The sequence below is a fragment of the Melopsittacus undulatus genome, chromosome 4 (genome assembly GCF_012275295.1).
Source record: "Melopsittacus undulatus isolate bMelUnd1 chromosome 4, bMelUnd1.mat.Z, whole genome shotgun sequence".
In the NCBI taxonomy this organism is placed as follows: Eukaryota; Metazoa; Chordata; class Aves; order Psittaciformes; family Psittaculidae; genus Melopsittacus; species Melopsittacus undulatus.
The window spans coordinates 43,395,111-43,415,698 of NC_047530.1; the positions used below are offsets into that span (position 1 = coordinate 43,395,111).

The 20,588-nt window shown below is 36.3% G+C and overlaps 1 protein-coding gene across 1 annotated transcript in view; it reads right to left on the reverse strand.

The window, feature by feature from the left end:
* Positions 1–20,588, reverse strand: part of DPH6 (diphthamine biosynthesis 6) — a 205,307-nt gene that overhangs the window by 103,291 nt on the left and 81,428 nt on the right. Inside the window, exons 9-12 of the mRNA XM_005149286.3 lie at positions 18,587–18,740; positions 17,148–17,279; positions 13,377–13,506; positions 9,155–9,329 (exon numbers count right to left, since the gene is read on the reverse strand). Of these exons, the coding sequence (XP_005149343.2) occupies positions 9,155–9,329; positions 13,377–13,506; positions 17,148–17,279; positions 18,587–18,740 (591 nt within the window). The remainder of the gene's footprint in view (positions 1–9,154; positions 9,330–13,376; positions 13,507–17,147; positions 17,280–18,586; positions 18,741–20,588) is intronic.

Genomic DNA, 20,588 nt, shown 5'->3' on the forward strand with positions numbered 1-20,588 from the left:
AACATGGTGAAAGAATTCCTCTTGTTCTCTGCCCTAGGTCAGAAACACTGAACCCTGCCAAGGACAGAACTGGCCAGTTTGTTTAGGTTGATAATGTTGCAGAATAAGTTTGAGATTAGATATCACTATGGTTATTTCTTACACAGTTGCTTCCATTTTTCCTCTTTTTACCTTAAAACGAAATTTCAAAACAATGTTTGGCATCAAGCCTCCTTAAAGAACCTAGGAAATACAGCTGCTCATGAGAATAGAAATACAGTACATACAATATAGTGGATGGACTCCCTTGTAACAATGGGATCTACAAGTAGATAGCAGTTAGCTTTATAGGTTTAAATTATGATCTCCTCCTCTTTGGATATCATGAAATAAAATTGTGGGGCATTTACTAATCCAAAGTTTATGCCAAGAGCCATAGTTTCTGCTACATTGTTGATGCTTGAAAGATTTTAAGTTGGATAGAAAGTACCAGAATGAGCATTTCACCAAGGTTCATGAGAATCTATCCTAGGATATCACTAGGATTATCAAATCACTGACATCACAGGCTGCTGAAGAGATTCAGCTGGACCTCAAAACGTAATGCAGAAGATTTTCTTGTCTTGGACTTGGCTCGGTATGACTTGGAAGACTACTTACTCTATGTGCCTTGATTACAGAGATATCTGGAAAGAGGGTCTCTTTTAATACTAAGAAATGTTCAGAAAGGCAAAGCATTGCTTTGGACTTGATGGGGGCTAGATAAGGAGAAATAAGGTTGCTCACAAAAAAGGTCAAGTAGGAAAACATACATTTTAATTTAAATAAAACCCTTCAGGTACCAAAAGATTGTGCCTGGAAAAATCAAGGCAGGGTTTACGAGAACTGGAAATACGACTGCCACCATGTACTCAAGTCACACATTGGACATGTTCAGTTGCTTGGAAAGTATGATATTCATGTCAAATCAAGAAAACAAATAAGTTACCTGGAATGGGCTGCTCATAGTAATCAAGCAATTTATGATTAATCTTCATTACTAAATCCCAGGCAGGTTTTCCATTAATATCAATGTTGCAAGCTTTTCACCCATAAATTAAATTCTCATACATAGAATTTAAATATATGAGCAGAACTCAATAGGATTCCTCCCACATGCAGAGGTAAATTCACACATAATTGCTCATAGACTTAATACAATAACACATTTCAATAACACTGTTAAATGGCAGGGCACTGCTCTTCGTATGTGTCATTATCAGGGAAGTATTCATATCTGCCAATAATTAAACTGTAATCACAGGCTTAAAGCTTTACTAGAATACTGAAAAATAGTTTGGTATGTCAGTAAACATAAGGTTACTTATGCTGAGCATATAAGAATGCTAGGTAGCTGTCAGAAGAAGGTAGAGGTCCAAACCACAAAAATGTTAAATCTCTTCTCTTAGTTAAGGGAAAATTGAGAGATTATTTTAAAAAAGGTTATTTGCTATTAAGCAACTAAAAAATTCTCACATATCTACAGGGCAAGCTTTTAAGCTACTCTCTCTTTGGTGTTACTTCACAGTTCTGAAGCAGAAACTTACCAAGGATTTACAACAGCTACAGGGGACTCAGACTTAATTTTTGCATTTCCTAAGCAAAACACAACTGCCATCCTTCTCCATTCCTCATCTTTAAGGTCTTCTGGGGAGCATGGTTTAGATTAGCATATTCTTAAATCTGAATCACTGTAGAACTACGAGAAAAACCAGGTATCTGTCTTCCCTGATGGCAATCGCACCAGTCAAAGTTTACAAGGAATTTTTAAGCAAACAGAAAATTATCTGGTAAGTTTTAATGGATTCAGAGGGAAGTGGAACTCAGGGGCAGACACTCCTAAAGGCAGCTGAATCTAGCAACGGTGCTTTAGTCTATTTCATGTAAAATGTTGGCCACTGAAGCTCTGACAGACAAATATCAAGCCAGTGCAACTTTTATCTGTTTTAATGTTAATATTTTCTAAGTGACAGCATGCACATGTGAAGCACTGAGCACCTTAGTTCAATATGTGATTTTTGAGAGTCACTTAAATGTGAATGGGAGCTGAAATGCTCAAGTGTGAGCTCAGCATACCTAAAGGAACAGATAATGTGATAGATGCCTTTTTAGTAATTTCTATTATTTTTGTGTTACCACTTTTCTTTGTTTTCTAACTTAATCATTACCTTGTATCTCAGGAAAGCTGGAGAGCTCCATTTTATGGATGAAACTTGCATTGTGATTCTGGGAAAAAAAATTGATCTCATGCAAATGTAGTAAGAGGAAAGACACAATACTTTATTTTATGAAAGGGATCCTTTATCTTTCCTTAGCTTGTGAATTATCATAAATTCAAAGCACCTATAAACACTTCCGAAATATTCATTTACTTCTGTATTTTTATTTTGTATAACTTTTTTGAACTCCTCATTCATAAATGCGTATTTCCTTATGAATCCTATATGTTTGCATACTTAGAAATTCATTTGAAATATTTTAACAACTTGATATCTACACTGTGATAATATATATGAAAATCCCATCATAATCAAAGGGTAAAGGTTTGGAAGAGGTAAATATATGCTCTCAGCTGTTTGTTTTCTCAATTCAGTTATCATTTTCAAAATACACTGTATTTTCCATGTAAACCATTTTTCATCTGCCCAATTACTAGCAATCTTTTTTCTACTATCAAAAATGATCATTTGTTTCTTTATTGTAGTAGATAAAACATCCTTTCATTGTTTAAGCTCACAAGCTGTGCAGATACTACCCACTGTTCTTGCCTCCAGCACTTCACATTATTGGTGTATTATTTCATGCATGCCCTACTCTTTTATCAATTGCTTTTGAAGTAATGTTAATAGACTAGAAAATTGAGACATTTATGAAGTATAGGCAGTGTTTATGAAAAAATCCATAAAATATGACACAGGCAAGACAAGATAAAAGCAGCATTTTAATAGATTATGGCAAAGAGATCCTGTCAGAAGTTGACAACTGACTCCTCAGAGATCACTAATTTTTATGGGATTAATTCTTTAGTATTAAAAATGAAGTTAAATGTCCTAATTAATCTGTAAATAGCATACCCAGAATTTAAACCTTGTGGCCCTCTTCCTTGGTAGAGCAATACTTTTATGCAGTAATTTTGAGTAATTACTTCAAACAGATAAACTGAAGATAATATCCTTAGCTAAAGAGCCACACAGATTAGATTTTATTTTATCAGTGAAGAAAGAAATCAGTACAATTTGAAAAAGATGCTTGTATAATAACTTTTCCCTGAAAATGACAGATCACTTGATTTTAACTATACAGTTTGCTCTTCACTATAAAAATCCATTTAATAATTACAGTCCAAAGTAAAACTCTCATTCCTGATTTATGCAAGAAACAACAAAGTAGAGGAAAAGAAAAAATTGTGAAGAAATACATCAGGGAGACATGACTTAGGATCGATTGAGTCATAAGGAAAACCGACGTATTTCGTAATCTACATTAAGCTATCATACTTCCCATCAAACCATATAAAAATAAAATCAGGAAATATCAAACTGCCTAAATTAACTACTGACTAAAATACTGAAAGCTACTAAGATTTTAATATTCATCTCCTTCTTGATCCCTTATCTATAAATGAGTTCAAATCTCCAGACTAAGAACATAATCACAATTGGTTGTTCCGCAACTAAGCAATAGTGTTTTTACAAATTTCACTTTAATAGTTGTTAACATAAACTCTGGACTGTGAGACTGAAGATGAAGATTTCATCCTCTGAGACATTTGTAATTTTTCCATTTCCAGACATACAACATACAAACCCTAATGGTTGACTTTCCTGTGTATAATAATTTTAAATCAACTCATTATGACTGATTTTTAAGTGTTTGTAAACTATATATAAAATTTTCAGCAGAAAACTCTTTCCAAGATATGCATGCTAAAATATTCTTGTCAGCATTTAAATTTTGCATCACACACCTTCCTGGTGCATTTTCTCCAGAATGTAGCCCTAATGATGCTGAAGTGAAGTTGAAAAGCCCTAAAGCACTCTATGCAGAACATCATTTGCCATACACTTGTGAAATAATTCAATCACTTTCATTAATGCTAATATGACTTGGAGCAGACTAAGATGGTAACCTTGGTTTTCTTCCCAACAAGTGAAAAAATAAAAGAAATCACACTTTTTCCCTCATGCTAACTGCTACCTCAGATTCTTAGTTATCTCTTCATATGCCAACTTCTTAAAAAGCAAGAAACTTAAATCCAAACCTGCCAAAATTCCAAATTTCCCTTTGAACAGGCATGTCAAGTACTCTAACTGCACCAGATATTCTTACCAGTGATGACTAATCCCATTCTCAAGATCAGTACCAATAACTGACTTGTACTTTTGCATGCCTTGAAGCCCAAACTACAATTACTGATGGAAGCAAGCATTTACTTAAAAGATGACAGCAGTCCTAATTCTCCCTACTGTCTCTTTTTAAGATGCCTCATCATGAAAGTGGAACAGCCCCGCTGAGGGTGTTGTCCAAGAGGTTATACAGCTATGCCCTGCTATTTGAGGGACTTTGCAATACTGAGTGCAACTGTATGCCACAACCCTCAGTGGTGGCTGATAGCTTTGCTCAGCATTTTGGCCAATGGTACTAATTAAACATGATGTTTCACAGACAAGTTGTTTAATCTCCAGGTAAGAAGCACGTGACACATAAAAGAAACAAACCACAAAGATACAGAGTTCAGTCTTGTCTCAGTGTTTCCTGAGTTTTGCACCCACAGTCTCCAAGTTGCCCTAACCCTATACATATTTTTTTCTGGCAATAGCTAGGGAAGCAACAAAAATAACTTTTATATCAGTGACAAGGTTACTCACATAGGATCAGGCATGCCAGTGCCACTGGAGTAAGACTTGCTTTCATTTACTCAAATTAGAGCATTCTAAGTGTTCCATATAACACCAGTAATGATCTGAAGAGAAAGTTTAATAGTAAAGACTTTTTTTCTATAATTATTTTGCTTCCTTTCTGTTATTCTGTCAGTAATTCTGTAATTTTAATAGTAATGATAGAATTTGACAAAAAGTACTTCTAGAGTCACCTACTTCAACCTTATGCTTAGAGCACAGCTACTGAGATCGGTTTGCTGAGAGCCTTGTGCAGTCAGGTTGAAGACTTGCTGGCTACAGCCTTGCTAATGCACTCTTATATTTAGTTAGCTTTCTTTGTTAAAAAGGTGAATTTACAGTTTATATTCAGATTGCTGACAATCAGGATCTCTAGTTACATCTTTGTAGATCTGCTACCTAGACAGTCAGTCCCCATCCTACATTGCTGCATGGGACTATCCTGCCCTAGCTGCAGCACTTTTCCTTTATTTCTGTTCAACTTCCCAAGTCTCCTGTTATCATTGCTTGTCTACATGCCTCTGAATAGCAGTGCTGCCCTCCAACACATCAACCACTACCCAAATTGTACTAGGCATGTATTCAATCTCATTGTCCAAGTTGTCAATTAAGACGTTAATGGTATCACTCCAAGCATCAATGCCAGAGAAACCCTATGTAGGCTTTGAACTACTGACTACCACTTTTTTTTCCACCCATTGGAATCTTCAGGTATTCTACCCCCATATTACTACGTATGGTACAATACACTGTTGTTGAATCACAAAAGGAAAAGCTGTGAAGAAAGCGAGCTACATGCATGTGAAAAAAAAAAAACAACACATTTTTAAAGGGTTAACTACATCTTTAAGAATCACATCGTGTTTTTTATTTTAATCCCTGACTTTTCATTGTGGACTATGGCAATAGGACAAAAGGTAATGGGCTCAAACTTAAACATGGGAAGTTCAGGTTAGATGTAAGAAAGAAGTTCTTTACTGTGAGGGTGCTGGGGCACTGGAACAGATTGCCCAAAGAAGTGGTGAATGCTCCATTCTTGGCAGTGTTGAAGACCAGGCTGGGCAGAATCTTGGGCGATACGGTCTAGTGTGAGATGTCTCTGCCCTAGGCCAGGGGGTTGGAACTAGATGATCCTTTCCAAACCTAGCCATTCTATGATTCTATGGTTCCATGACATCTTTCTACCTTTATCCTTCTTCAGTTGATGCTCCTACAGGATAATCCATGCACCCCTAAATGCATGGATTTTTTAAAATATGCATTTTTTTTTAACAACAGCTAAGCATGCTTTTGGAAAACTGCAACAGGTCAGACAGTTTAAGTGGCCAGGTAATCTTTACCGGTGCACATAACAGACAAACATAGTTCCAAACACCACCTTCTCCTTTTAAAGCCATCTGCTACAAATTGCACACTAAGCTCTATCAGACTATTTCCGGTTCCATTGCAAGAGAAGGAACCAAGTCTTCTTAGCAAGTAAACATTAGAACCATTTCAACTATAACTACCAGATGCAAGATTCTTTCTTTGCACTGCTGTTCCCTTAGTACTCACTTGCTAATTTATCACACCCTGCAGATCAGAAAAATGAAAGGAAACAATTTTTTATTTTAATGTGAGTAAACAGAAAAACAAAATAAAATCAAAACCCCCAAACTTTGATCAAGCTATAGACATCTGGACATTGGAATGAGAGAGCAAGAACACTCTTTTGGCTTTTATGTTTCTGCTACTGGGTTCTGACACTGTGAAGGAGAAAACTGAGAAAGATGCATTAAGAATGGTTGATACTGGGATGTAGCAGCTGTCTGAGGGAATGAACTCAGGTCACAAGGAAAAGCTAAAAGGTCCAGCAGACTTAATCAAGTCATAGGTGCATCTATGTTGGTATGTCGCCATCAAAAATTATTGTAGAACATGAGAGTATGATAATTCTACAGTGGCAGTTTATCTGTTAATTTCCAGATAGAAAAACATTATGCAACTTTGCCAAAGCAAACAAACTAGAAGAACATCTGGTACAAACACTGTCAACTTTCCATGTATTCTTTGGTAAGTATTTGTGGTGTTTCAGCTGCACTGGGTTTTTTAAAACAAAATAAAACAAAACAAAACCAACCAACCAAACAAACAACAAAAAAACCCCAAACCAAACTATTTTTAATGAACTATGCTCATAGTTCATAAATGCTCAAAGAATGTTCTCACAAAATAAATAACACTGAACAAGCCCCTCAAGAGAAATTTCTCACCCCAAACACTGTTTTGCAGTGCATCTTCATGTTTAATTCCCCGATGTATGACTGTGCTGTTAACTTTTGTGATGATGGTAGGCAAACTACCCATTACTGCTTAGCCTTAACAAATCCTCTAATCCACTGGTAAAACAGAATTAAAACATGAAAATAAAATAGTAATCTGATAAAAAACAGTGAGAAGTAATACCATGAAGTACCTTCAGTAAAAATACCAAGCTACAACTATGAATGACCAGCACAAACTGGGGTGGTGCTCACTGAGGAATAAAGATCTGGATGGTGAAAGGCAAACTCCGTATCACATACTCCCAAACTGACTAGCCTAGGTAGTCTATAGTACTACTATTAGGAAGACATGATCAGAATATTTGTTATACATTGCTAAGACTTAACTATAATTCTGACATATCTTACATTTCAGTTACTGACACAGACATTAAGATTGGCATAGGTGAACCAATAAAAATACATTAAATCAGGCGTTTTTTTTTCATATTGTGTCTTACAACAGTTTCTCTCTACTTCTTGCAAGTAGAAACACTGAAGTTATTTTTAAAGAATGTTAATCCCAAAAGAGAAAGGATTTTTGATTTTTATACAAATACATTGAAAATCTTAATTTCAGTCTGCTACTGTTGTTGTATCATACTGAGATCATGGTAAATTTTAAATTTCTATTTTAATACTCATAGTACTCTTGCCAGGATCCTAAAAGGTCCCTACGGAATTAAAGTGATGTTTGTTGAGTCTGAAGTATGAATTCCATAGTTTGCATGAACTACCTACGCCTTTCTGCTGCCAGCTCCACTTCCATATGCTGGTGCACATCAATTCCAACTTGCAATACCCTGAATATTAAAGTCTATGGCCCATTCTGAACTGAGCAAAACCACATGATGATTCCCTAGTGTCCACAAAACTTTCTATTGGGCTGAAAAGACAACAATTTAATTGTTCAATTCTTATCAGGCAAATGACAAACAAAACTTAAAGATGCAGAAAATAAGGGTAATAATTAGTTACTGTTTTAAGATCATTAAGCTTCTGTTTCTCAAACACAAAACTGATCAATACTTCATCATCATAAAATTACTATAATTTCAAGCAGTTTTTGGTCCATTCTTCCATGATACTTTACTGCCTCCTTTTCATACTGTCCTGGGTTCAGCAGTAGCAGTCATTTTTCTCCTTCTTGGTAGCTGGTGCAGTGCTGTGTTTTGACTTTCAGGCTGGGAACGGTTGCTGATAGCAAGTATGTTTTTAGTTACTGCTCAAATGTTTGGTTTGTCCAAGGCCTTTTCTGAGCCTCATGCTCTGCCAGGGAGGAGGGAAGGCCGGGAGGAAGGAGAGACAGGACACCTGACCCAGGCTAGCCAAAGAGGTATCCCATACCATAGCACGTCATACCCAGGAGGTAACTGGGAGTTACCCGGAAGGGCTGGAGCTCTGGGGGGGTGGAGGAGGTATCAGTCAGTGCTCAGTTGGTCAGCATGGGGTGAGTTATGGGTCGGTGGCTGGTGAGGTGTTGTATTCTCTTCATTTGTTACTTCCTTTATCATTATGATTATTAATAGTAGTAGCAGTAGTGATTTGTGTTATACCTTAGTTATTAAACTGTTCTTATCTCAACCTGTGGGGGCTACATTCTTTGGTTTCTCCTTCCTAACACTCCGGGAGTCGCAGGAGCAAGAGGGGGAGTGAGTGAACGAGCTGTGCGGATTGGTTTAAACCACGACACGTACTTTCAAATAGCATGCAATATCCTGTTCAAATTGTTATTAATTTAAAAAAAAAACAGTTCTCTAACCTTGCTGTACTTTTAAATGGTTAAGCAGTACCAGGAACCTCAAAAAGTAATTTAACCTGTTTCCTTTACACAATTTCTTTTGCACATTCAGATGGGAGAGAAGGAGACTTTGTAACTGTACTCATTTCAGTAAACTGACATAGAGTTCTCATGAAGTAACAAAGATACCCTACCTTGATGGACTGACTGTAAGGTCCAATGTTAGCAGGTGCCCAGTGGGAAATGCTCTGTACATGCATGACCAGTTTTTCATCACGTAACACATCATCTGCTGCAATGTCATATTTATGTGCAAGGCAGTCAATGCAAAATAGCACTCCATCAGGTAACAGGGTTTCCACACATACTCTGAAAACACAAGACAATTTCTTATTTCGAACAGAGTTTGCTTGTACTAACTTTCAGCATTTATTTTCCATGGGTTTTTTTGTTTGGGTACTATGTAATGAAATTTTGTCAGGAACATAAAGCAAAAGCTGCGGTATTGCAATAACCTGATAGCATTAATATTGTTATCCTCTTTCCAAATAATGGTCACCTTCAGACTTCCAGCAAGATAATTTCCATTACCAATGAGAAGTTAGCACCATTGTCAATGGCTCATTTCCATTTGATTACTTTTAGGATGTGTATTACTTTATTAAAAACATGATTTCTTTTATTAAAAAAAAACCAAACAACAAAAAACCAACAACTCTTGACCATGCAGCTCTGGAAATGACAGATAGGTTACGCTAAGCAGCCTTTAGATTGAGTGCATCATTGTCGTATTCTTATCTCCACACATTTTTCACTGAATATCCTTCCAGTGACTGGATTATAGGTTCAGGTTTCTAAAGAGCAGCTGTTTATTGTTCCTTCACACCCTTCTCACACCTTATCATGCAATATCGAGAATATTTTTCTGTTATACTTCAGGTTGCATGACAGACACACACTTGATGACAGGACTGGAAACCTATTTAAGCATTCATTTTAAATGTTCATTTTTCTTTGCTGCAAGGTAGACTGAGTGCCCGGATGGACAGTCTGTTGCACGTGGCCAGTGAAAAAGAAGGGGGTGGGGTGAGGGGAATCAACATTTCAAAGCCTGAAAAATAATTATATTTCCAGTTCATGCATAAAAAAGCTATTTAGCTCCCAGCAGGAATCCAACAAAAATTTACTTGTTCTCTTTACATATCATATAACATAACCTTCAAAAATTCTCATCTTGCTTACTTCTTCCAAGAAAACTATTTTTCTCCCCTCCTCCTATATGCAAATGCAGTATTTTTCCCTCATTACCACCATCATAAGCATGGATGAATGGATTTTCTGCTTGGACTGATAAATTTTCAAGACAATTTTGCAAATTTAGTACAGATCCACACCCTTTGAGTCAGTGCTTCCAGCATATTGCTTGTGAGAACTCTCACAACTAGGTCTCTGTGCATAATGCAATGATGCACCCATGCAAACTGTTGTATAATTTTTCTCCTGGACAAAATGCAACATAAATCTGTTTGTTCCATAAAAATAATAATAAAAAGCCATTTGCCTGTAACTTCCTAATCTTTCTACCTGCTATTTTAGTGATGGAAGACTATGTGGCTGGCTAGGTAAACGTGGAGGCTTAAAACATGCAGCACCATGAGAAATGAAGAAAGCTAAATTGGGGGAAGCTGAATCATATGGAGAGCTCATAATACACAGGAATGGAAATTAATTTTGTGTAGTTTACAGCTGGGACTAGATCCCTCCTCTGAAGGCACACACAATTCACACTTCATCCCTCTGTGATTTCATAATCCTGGACTACATCAACATCTTGAAGAAGCCTCTTCCTGCTCTTTTAGGTTCTTCTGACACCCACACTATGTAGTAGAATGTGATTCTATGACGATGATTATCTTTACAATACTCTTTAACTATTTGCCATGCTGTACTTAAAATTCATATACCTACACTAAACCTTATATTCTGTAATAGGAATGTAAAATATAGTATTCTATACTAGAAAATTGCTAAACAGTTGATTTTAAAAATATGAACAAGACATGAGGTTTGACCTCACAGTTGACACTGCTTTGCGCAGGGGACTGGACTAGATGATCTGCAGAGGTCCCTTTCAACCTGTATTAACCTATGGTCCAAGTTGAATTTTTCAAACTATAACAGTTCTGCAAACTGAGCATATTATCTCAGATGCTTAAGGACATAAATTCCTATAATAAGAAATAAGCCTTTTTGACAAAGGCAACAAAGAAATTACAAACGGAAATTAGTTTTAGCTTACAACTATTTTTTTTAAAAAAACAACCAACAAACAAAAATTTCACAGGCTAGGTGTTTGTTACCCAATTTCCAATGGAAAAAAAAACAAAAAACACCACACCCAAACAACACAGGATTCACGCACTGCAAATGTGGACTATCAAGCTGTTTCATTATGTCAGAGGTTGACTTGGATGCAACACTGAAGATTCAGTACAGCAGATCTTAAAAATCTATGATTTGGGGATCTATGAACGTGTTCTGGTTTCAGCTGAGATAATTTTCTTCCTAGTAGCTGGTGCAGTGCTGTGTTTTGGCTTCAGTCTGAGAACAATGCTGGTAACACACCAATGATTTAATTGTTGCTAAGTAACACTTACCCTGGTCAAGGTCTTTTGAGTCTTTCATGCTCTGCCAATGAGGTGGGGCACAAGAAGCTGAGAGGCAGCAGAGACAGGACAGCTGATCAAAACTAGCCAAAGGGCTATTCCATACCATAGCATGTCATCCTTATTATATAAACTGGAGGGAGTTATCCAGAAGGGACTGATCACTGCTTGGGTCAGGCTGGGTATCGGTGAGCAGTTGTACTGTGCATCACTGTTTCCCCTTTTAATTTTATATCTCTCTATTCACTATTTCCCTTATTATTAGCAGTAGTAATACTCATATTATATTGTGCTTAAGTTATTAAACTGTTCTTACTTCAACCTGACGGTTTTTCAACCCTTAATTCTCCTCCCCATCCTGCATAGGGAGGGAAAAAGGAGAGGGGTGAATGAGCAGCTGCATGGTTCCTACTTATCATCTGGGTTTAAACCACAACAGAATGAGTGTTAGCATCAGTGTATTCAGAATTCCAAAATAATGCCTTTTCATACTTGCATTCTTACTGAATATATAACTGTAGCTAAGCCACCCACTAAAATCATAATCTGATGGTAACACAAGACAATAAGAACAAACACACAAGCCAAAGATCTATCTAGTTCAGTATTCATCTTCAACCACAGATAAGTGCAGATAAGTAGGAGAAGAAAAGGAGCAGAGTAAGCGTATACTGGTAGTTTTGAAGTAACTCCCAGTGTCCCATTATGCAAATCTCAGGCAACTCAGCTAATTAATCTTTTGTATTTATCAAAATTAACAGAACAAGGTGAATAAGGTTTGTCACAAGGAGCTAGAAGGCCCTCGTCACTTTTAGGAAGACTTAATAATTATCGATAGTTAGGTTTCAGTAATGCTTTTGACATTGTCTCCCATAACAGCCTCATGCAGAAGCTGTTGATGTATGGGCTGGATGAGCAGACAGTGAGGTGGACTGAAAACTGGCTGAATGGCCAGGCCCAGAAGGTGCAGTTTAGCCACAAGAAGTCTTACAGGTGGCCAGTAACTAAGCGCATACCATAAGAATGTATAGTGGGCACAATTCTGTTCACCATCATCATTAATAATCCTGACAATGAGGTAGAGTATACCTTTGTCAAGTTTGCAGATGATATAAAACTGGAAGGAATGGCAGAGGTTTCTGTTGTCATCCACATTGATCTGGACAGGAGAAAGCAGCACACAAGTTCAACAAGGAACTTATGAAGTTCATCTCCCTCTCCTTGAAAGGCACAAACCCATGGACCAGTATATTCTCAGAGCAAATTCTGTTGAGAGCAGCTACGCAGAGAAGGACCTGGAAGTTCCTGATGAAAACAAGCTGAACATAAGGCAGCAAAGTGTCTTTGTAGCAAAGAAGGACAATGGTATCTTGGGCTGCATTCAGAGTAGGGTTGCCATCAGGCAAAGGGAGGCAAACTAACAGCAGCAAATAATATTCCACCAACAGAAATGATTTTTCAGGTCAATCAAGTCAGAAGAATCAAGACTTGCAGAAGATGTATTATTCTTTTGCAAGTCCATATATGGGATGCATTTATAAACCTTATGGTATATACTAAGGCAAGAATTTCCATCCCTAGAGTTTTTCAGTTGAGCAGCCCTGATCTGATTACTCTAAAAAGGTATCAAAGGTCTATTTCTAAGTCTGTGAGGCACAAACATTTGGACAAAAGCTTCATAAATATGGTAAAAAGAATTCAATATATTACAGTGTATCATAAATATACTATAGCAGTAGTCTAATCCTACCTTGCTGGTGGACACAAATCGAATTCTGTCACATAAACTGAATTTATAACATTGAAATCTTTCATGCTCTTCATATACAGATGAACCAAAATAATATCCTTTGGTTTCAATCCCTCTGAAGTCATATTAGCTGCAGGATAAAAATAAGACAGCTGTTAAAGACGGAATATTTTAAATGTGTGTAGAAAGACAGCATAGGCATTCTGGTTTTGTACAGCAAAACCAACTGGTAATAACCTATCAGTTGTCTAAACCTGACTGAAGGCTTTACAAGATACTGCCTTTCCCCACGTAATACCTATTTTTTTTCATTACATTCTTTGTCACGTTCATTTTCCAAATATAAACAGAATACAAATAAGTTTTGTCCACCCTGCACAGTGGTGAATTCTTGCCCCAAGAAAAAATATCATGCATTAATGCATGTAGATATGCTACAGTCCAAACTCCTCGTACCTGTAACTTTCACTGCCTTGTATTTTTTATTTTCGTTATGACAGCTAGTAATCTATAAAGGACTTTGAATCACAAAAAGTGCAGAACTGGAAGGGACAATAAGAGGTCTTTTAGAGCATCACCCTCTTCAAAGAGAAGATCAAATATTTATATGCTATTCCAGAGGGATGCTTGTCTAAGCTGTTTTTAAAACCCCTTACTGCAATAATAATCTCTGCATAAACAAAGAGTTACAAATGGCAAGGCAGAAAATAGGAAGCAGAGGTGGCCACAGGAGAAATGAAGGAAAGATAAGAGGAGAGGAAAGTTCAATCACAGTTGAAAAAAAAGATACTGGGAAGTCAAGATCATCTGGAGGTGTATGCACAGAAAATGCACAGCAGAGTGTATTACTCTTACATAGCAAATACCGTAACAAGATATGTGATTAAATCTGCAGTGCGGATCTTTTGTAACTGACGAGCGATAGAAACTAAATGAAGACAAAATCTTATCTGAATATAGAACATATATTAACAACAGTTTTATGTGATCTAACTTATATGAGCTATGTTATTCCATATAATGTTAATCTACACATTAGCTTTCCAATGGAGAAGTATAAAGACAATCTCTTCTGGCTACTGCCTTACTGATAAACAAATACTTCTTGTCTAAAATTTTTCTGTGGTTTTTGGCACACTTCTAAAAAAGGTTCATTTAGTCACACCAATACTGAATTTTGCTCTGAATGTCTCAGCTTTATCATACTGCCATTAGTGTTAGCAATCTGAAGAGGGGGGGTTCTCACTGACAGAAAAGGAAGTGCATGCCAAATGATATAAGAGATTACATGGCAATTGTTGCAGAACTCCTATGAAATCAAGATACACTCTGGAATGATCAGCCGATAAATTAGCACACAATAATAATTCTGATCAGAAATATAAATGTATTAATGCTGCTTTATAGCAATCACCAGGTCAACACCAGCTATGTCATGAGAAGGGTTACAACCTGCAGTTAAAAGTTTTGAAGCATTATCTGGAATACTGGAGGGGAAAAAAACCCAAACCAACCCATTTTTCCCCAGCTCTAAATTTAAATGCACAAGCCAACAAACTATCTGTCTTGTGGAAACTTAACAGTATTAGAGCAAGCGGAAGGCAAAGAGATTGGGATAAATTCAGAATTTGTACCCTTATTTTTAAAAATCTTCTTAAAGTAAGTAAAAGTACAATCCCCTTTTGCTATATATGAATTAGAGGAATAATGGGAATAATTTTTCTCTAGCTTGGAAGCTGAACAAAATTGATCCTCCAAAGCACTCTATCTAGTAGAAAAGCATAAATGATGAACCAGTTACTAACCCACCACTTGGGTTCTTGATGGCAAGCTCTGATTCCCAAGGAGAGGACTCCTACACAGTACATCTCCAAGATGTACAGGGAAACTAGATAGCCTTTCTTCTGTATTTTGAGCCACTCACTGTTTATAATAATTTATAAAACATAAGGCAAAACTCACCCTTACTCAGGCAGAACTCACTAAAAGAACTGATCCAAAAGACAATATTAGCCAAAGTACAGGTTCATCTTTCTAAAATGGCTCTCCAGGATTCTTAGGCTGAGAGCCACAAAATACAGTACCCAAACTATCTTCAGGAAGTAGCATTTTGGACTAAATTCTAATATAATAAAATTCTGTGTAGTTCCCTTCAAGACTGTGGAACTTTTTATGTTACAGCTGCACCAGAGCTGCTTCATATATAAAGCAGTGTCACCTTCCAATCATATCTAAAGAAAAATATAACAAAAGGGTTTAAGAAAATAAATGTAAACAGCCATGTCCTGAGTTCCCTTCTGTTCTCCTGTTTCATGGAAGAATTGCATCCACTTTAACAGAACAACCATGTTTCATAACTTCTAGCAATAACTTTCCATTTCTGAATCCTTTTGGCAGGACTTATCCTCTTTAGATGTGATTAAATCTGTTAACCCACAAAAGAGTTTAAAAGGACCATGCTTCTTCAATTTTCACAGCACTAAAGATTGAACTGCTGTACAGATTGCATGAGTTCAGAAAAAGCCTTGTGCATATTTGCAGATCAGTTATGTTCTTGGAAAAAAATTGATTCTTTTGCCATGACACAATCATAATTCATTCAGTCTTCATACCCACTTCCAAAAAGAGGAAAATGAAAGGAAATGTGAGAACTGACATTTTCTACCAAGGTTCAGAAAATTATCACTTTTTTTTTTACTAAATTACAGCTAATGCAAGTAATTTGCTGAAAGCAGTAGGCTACTGTCCTTGTCAGAGAGACAATTTTTTTGACAGATGCTAAGGTAAAAATATATATTATTTGTACTGGCAGACATCCATTCAAATATGAGAACAAAATAAAACATTACACAACCTTTTTGCTTCAATTTACAGGTTATGCCCAGAAAATCTGCACTAAATACTATTGTCTTTTACTAAAAGTTTGATCACATCCACCTTACTCATTTCCAATCAATCAAAAACTAGCTTAATGACCTTCTACAGAGTATAACTTATTTGCTTCTGATAAAACTACTAGGGTTTATTATCATGAATATTCAGTTGCACATGCAAAAAATAAGATTTTATAGAACAATACCTCACAAAATTCGTGAACAAGAATATGAGCCTATCCATTTATATACTAAAAAATATTTCTATTTTTAGAAAAAGAAGCCTGTATAAACATGTTTTAGTTAAAAATTGTAATTGAAATCCCCCACAAAACAAAAATGTGACCATTTTATTTTATATGTCAGTATCTTGTAAGAGGAAGATATTAGGGAACCTGGATTTCATGATTCCCAAGACAGCAATTTCTCCTTTACATTAAGAATATAAAGGAGATTTACTGCTACTGACCCAATCATAGATGCCAAAATGTACATCAGCTTCCCAGATAACTTAATTTAAAATTATGGCAGCTACAAAAGTGCTTCAGCAAGTAGACAGCATCCATAGCACACATGCACATTCACACAGAGAGTATACTGTGAGAAAGCTATAAAGCAAGTTATAAAGTGAGTAAGTACCGCAGAAATAGTGTTGCTACAGTGATATGAATGCTATTCGGGCATTCCAGGATTTTCAAAAGCCATTCAAATTATGATGTGTTCAATATTAAAGCTGGCAGTCCTGATATCAATGATTCCAATCAAACGCAAAATGAGATGGCAAACTGACAACCACAACATTCAGTTATAAAACTGTATAACAACATAGATTCTTATTTAATACCATATTAAAAACAGTATAGTTAACAGCAGATAACGCAATAGCTGAATAAAGCACCTCGAAGAGAAGAAAATGCTTCCATTGCTGCCTCTTGAGCATTTCTCCCTTTTGATGGAAGGAAGTGAGCAGTGATACCTGAAAACCACTGGTAACCACTCAGAGATTTTCCTGATTTTCCAAAAGTCTTAGCTATGGAAAATGAAGAACACTGATTATAATAATGAAAGATTTCAGATTAACCTAGAAGACATTTTAAATTGTTTAAGTAACAAAAACTGTTACAGGAAAAAAACAAAACAAAAAAATACAAAAAAGAAAAAACACACTCAAACCAACCAAACCATAAAAACAATCAAAACCTGTAAAAACACCTTGAAAAATATAATTACAGAAAAACAGATATAAACCAAAAACTTAAAAGCAAGTGTACTGGTAACAAAGCTTCAAAATGCTACTTGACAAATCTTCCTACAACACTGCCTTCAGAATATATGCCTGCATGTAATATTTAGCTGAGAATTTCAGTACAAATTTTGCCGACCTTTTACAATTTCTCTGCCTGTTTTGATACAGACTTGGCAGAAGGCATGACACTGAAAAGCTAAAATTTTTGGAAGAATCTAAATGACACAGGAACAGATTTGCAAATGTAAATGCCAAATTTAAATGGAATTTAGGTGTTTAACCTGGTTCTGATCATCTTAGCAAATGCATAACATGTTTAGACATGTTTTTAACATTCCACCAGTCACTTATCCATATTCAACAGCCTAAATGCCATTCAATATCAAGTGCTTCTACAGTGTGAAACCTTTTTTAAGGAAAAGTTTACTTATCTTTGGGTGCAAGTTAACAGTGATGCTGTGGTACCTCAAAAAGGTACCAGTCTGTGAACTTGGGTTTATCTTGCATTAATCACCTTACATTTGAGGCACCCAGGACAAGTGGTAATATCAGGCATACAATTAGTTACTGCAGCTCACCTAACAGACAGTAATTTGCTAGGTCACTAAACTCAATCATGCATGTCACGCGAAGGTTGCTTGGGTGGGGACAGACTATATACACTATGATTCAGTTGAACAGTTGTGTTTTGTACTTAGTTTTATAGTTTGCTTTCCTATCTTCAGTTTTAAAACAGTAGAGTATGGGTACAGGTGCAGTTACACTTTTTAAATAAAATTCAATCCCTTGATTCCAATTAATGATTATATAATAATTATACATTTCATTCAAACAAATAGAACACATTAGTGTGCTTTCTGAAAGAAATACAAAATTGGGATATGCTCCTTCTGTAACGTAATTCAAAATGCAACATTACTGGAGATCTATTGATTCCTATCAGAAAACCACACTGTAGTAGGATCTCTTTTTTTCAGACTGGTTATTAAAGGTCACGAACACTCTTTTCAGGGCTGTTCTTAAAGTGTACCCACCGCAGCATGAAATATTCAATATTATTTGAATATTAATGGAAGTTGTGCAAAACTCACTGAAATCCAAATAATTATGGTTCAAAGACTTCCAGATGACTGGAATGTTTTTCTGTGGTTCATCCTCTTCTGATGATGGGAAAATATCATCATCACCATTGCAGGTTACCTCACAAGAACAGCTGTTGACCATAAACATACCTGAAGATTCCTCCTGCTTGAGACAAACATTATAAAATAAGCAAACAAACAAATAGCATGCCAACTAATATGAAAACAGCACATTCATTCAATTTTTTAGTTCCAGCTATAGAAAATACCATAGCTCAATGGGTACATTAGAGCTTAGAATATTAGGTACATTATCAGCTTAGAACAATTCACAGAACAGCATCATTAGGGCTTACCACTATTTAGATAGCAGAAACTTGTGGAATACAATGTGATGCTGTTGATGTATTGTACGGCATAAAAATGCACGTTGGAGAAAGTGATCCTGCCCCTCTGCTCTCCTGAGACCTCGCTTGGAGGATTGTGTGCAGTTCTGGTGTCCTCAACATAAAAAGGAAATGGAACTGTTGGAACAAGTCCAGAGAAGGGCCACGAGGATGATCAGGGGCTGGAGCACCTCCCATATGAAGAGAGGCTGAGAAAGTTGGGGCTGTTCAGCCTCGAGGAGAGAAGGCTGCATGGAGACCTCATAGCAGCCTTTCAGTATCTGAAGGGGACCTATAAGGATGCTGGGGAGGGACTCTTCATTAGGGACTGACGTGACAGAACAAGGGGTAATGGGTTAAAACTTAAACAGGGGAAGTTTAGACTGGATATAAGAAAAAAATTCTTTACTGTGAGGGTGGTGAGGCACTGGAATGGGTTGTCCAAGGAAGATGTGAATGCTCCATCCCTGGCAGTGTTGCAAGGTCAGATTGGACAGTCTTGGGTGACATGGCTTAGTGTGAGGTGTCCCTGCCCATAGCAGGGAGGTGGAACCTGATGATCTTAAGGTCCTTTCGAACCCTAACTATCCTATGATTCTATGATACTAAAAATGCATACAGACTATTAAATAAGGAAAATAAATATGAAAAACAATTAAGACTCAGAGTAAGAGATAGAAAGAATACTATGAGTAAGAAATCCTATTCCACAATTATATACAGGACAACTATGATTCCTAAATTAAGTGAAAAAAAGAACAAGAGTGCAAAATTTGATAACTAACACTGTCACTGAACACTTGAAACAGAGCAAAAGACTAACAAAGTTTTAAAACTTTGTGGAACACAATGAATGCAGTTTTTCTGTTCATCTCACAAAGACTATCCCTTGTAGCCCTTTCATCATACTCAACATGGTTTGGGATGCTGAAGAGTTTTGAGATACAGAAAAGAGCATTTCCCAAGATTTAAATAAAGTAATTTTTTAAAAAGGAAGGAAAATAATTCACTGTATCTTTTCTTCCCAAATGCTTTCTTAGGCCTAGGAAGAGAAAACTACCCTGTGCATTTTTTAAAGCAAAATACACAGGCAGAGTGTGTACTGACCAGTATTCTAAAATTCCACATGGATTATATTTTCAGCAAGTCACATAGTTACAGCATACATGCATATCTTTTATATTTTAGAGCAATAAGAACTCCTACTCTCTTCCACCTGATTTTCCAAGGCAACCTAATCTGCAGAGCATGTTGACTCTGGGATCAATCACCAGCTTGTCTAATAATACTTGTCTTCATCTAAAACCAATATGAGTTATCACAGAATTTATCCATGAACCTTAACCAAGCATCACTGCATGCTACAATGCCAGATTCTATCGATTAATCTTCAGCTTAAAAGGTCTCAAATTTCATATAGTGTCTAAACTCTACATTTCACTGCCAGCTAAATTCACAATAAATAATGATAAAGCCAAATAAACAAAGATAAAAAGTTCACAAAATATGAAGACTTTGTCAATTCTTACATATGGATTAGAGACTGCTTAGTATTCTTTTAACTTACAAATTAGTGTACTGGTTATAGAATTTCCACATGAAATGTCTATGGAAAAGTTTTCTCT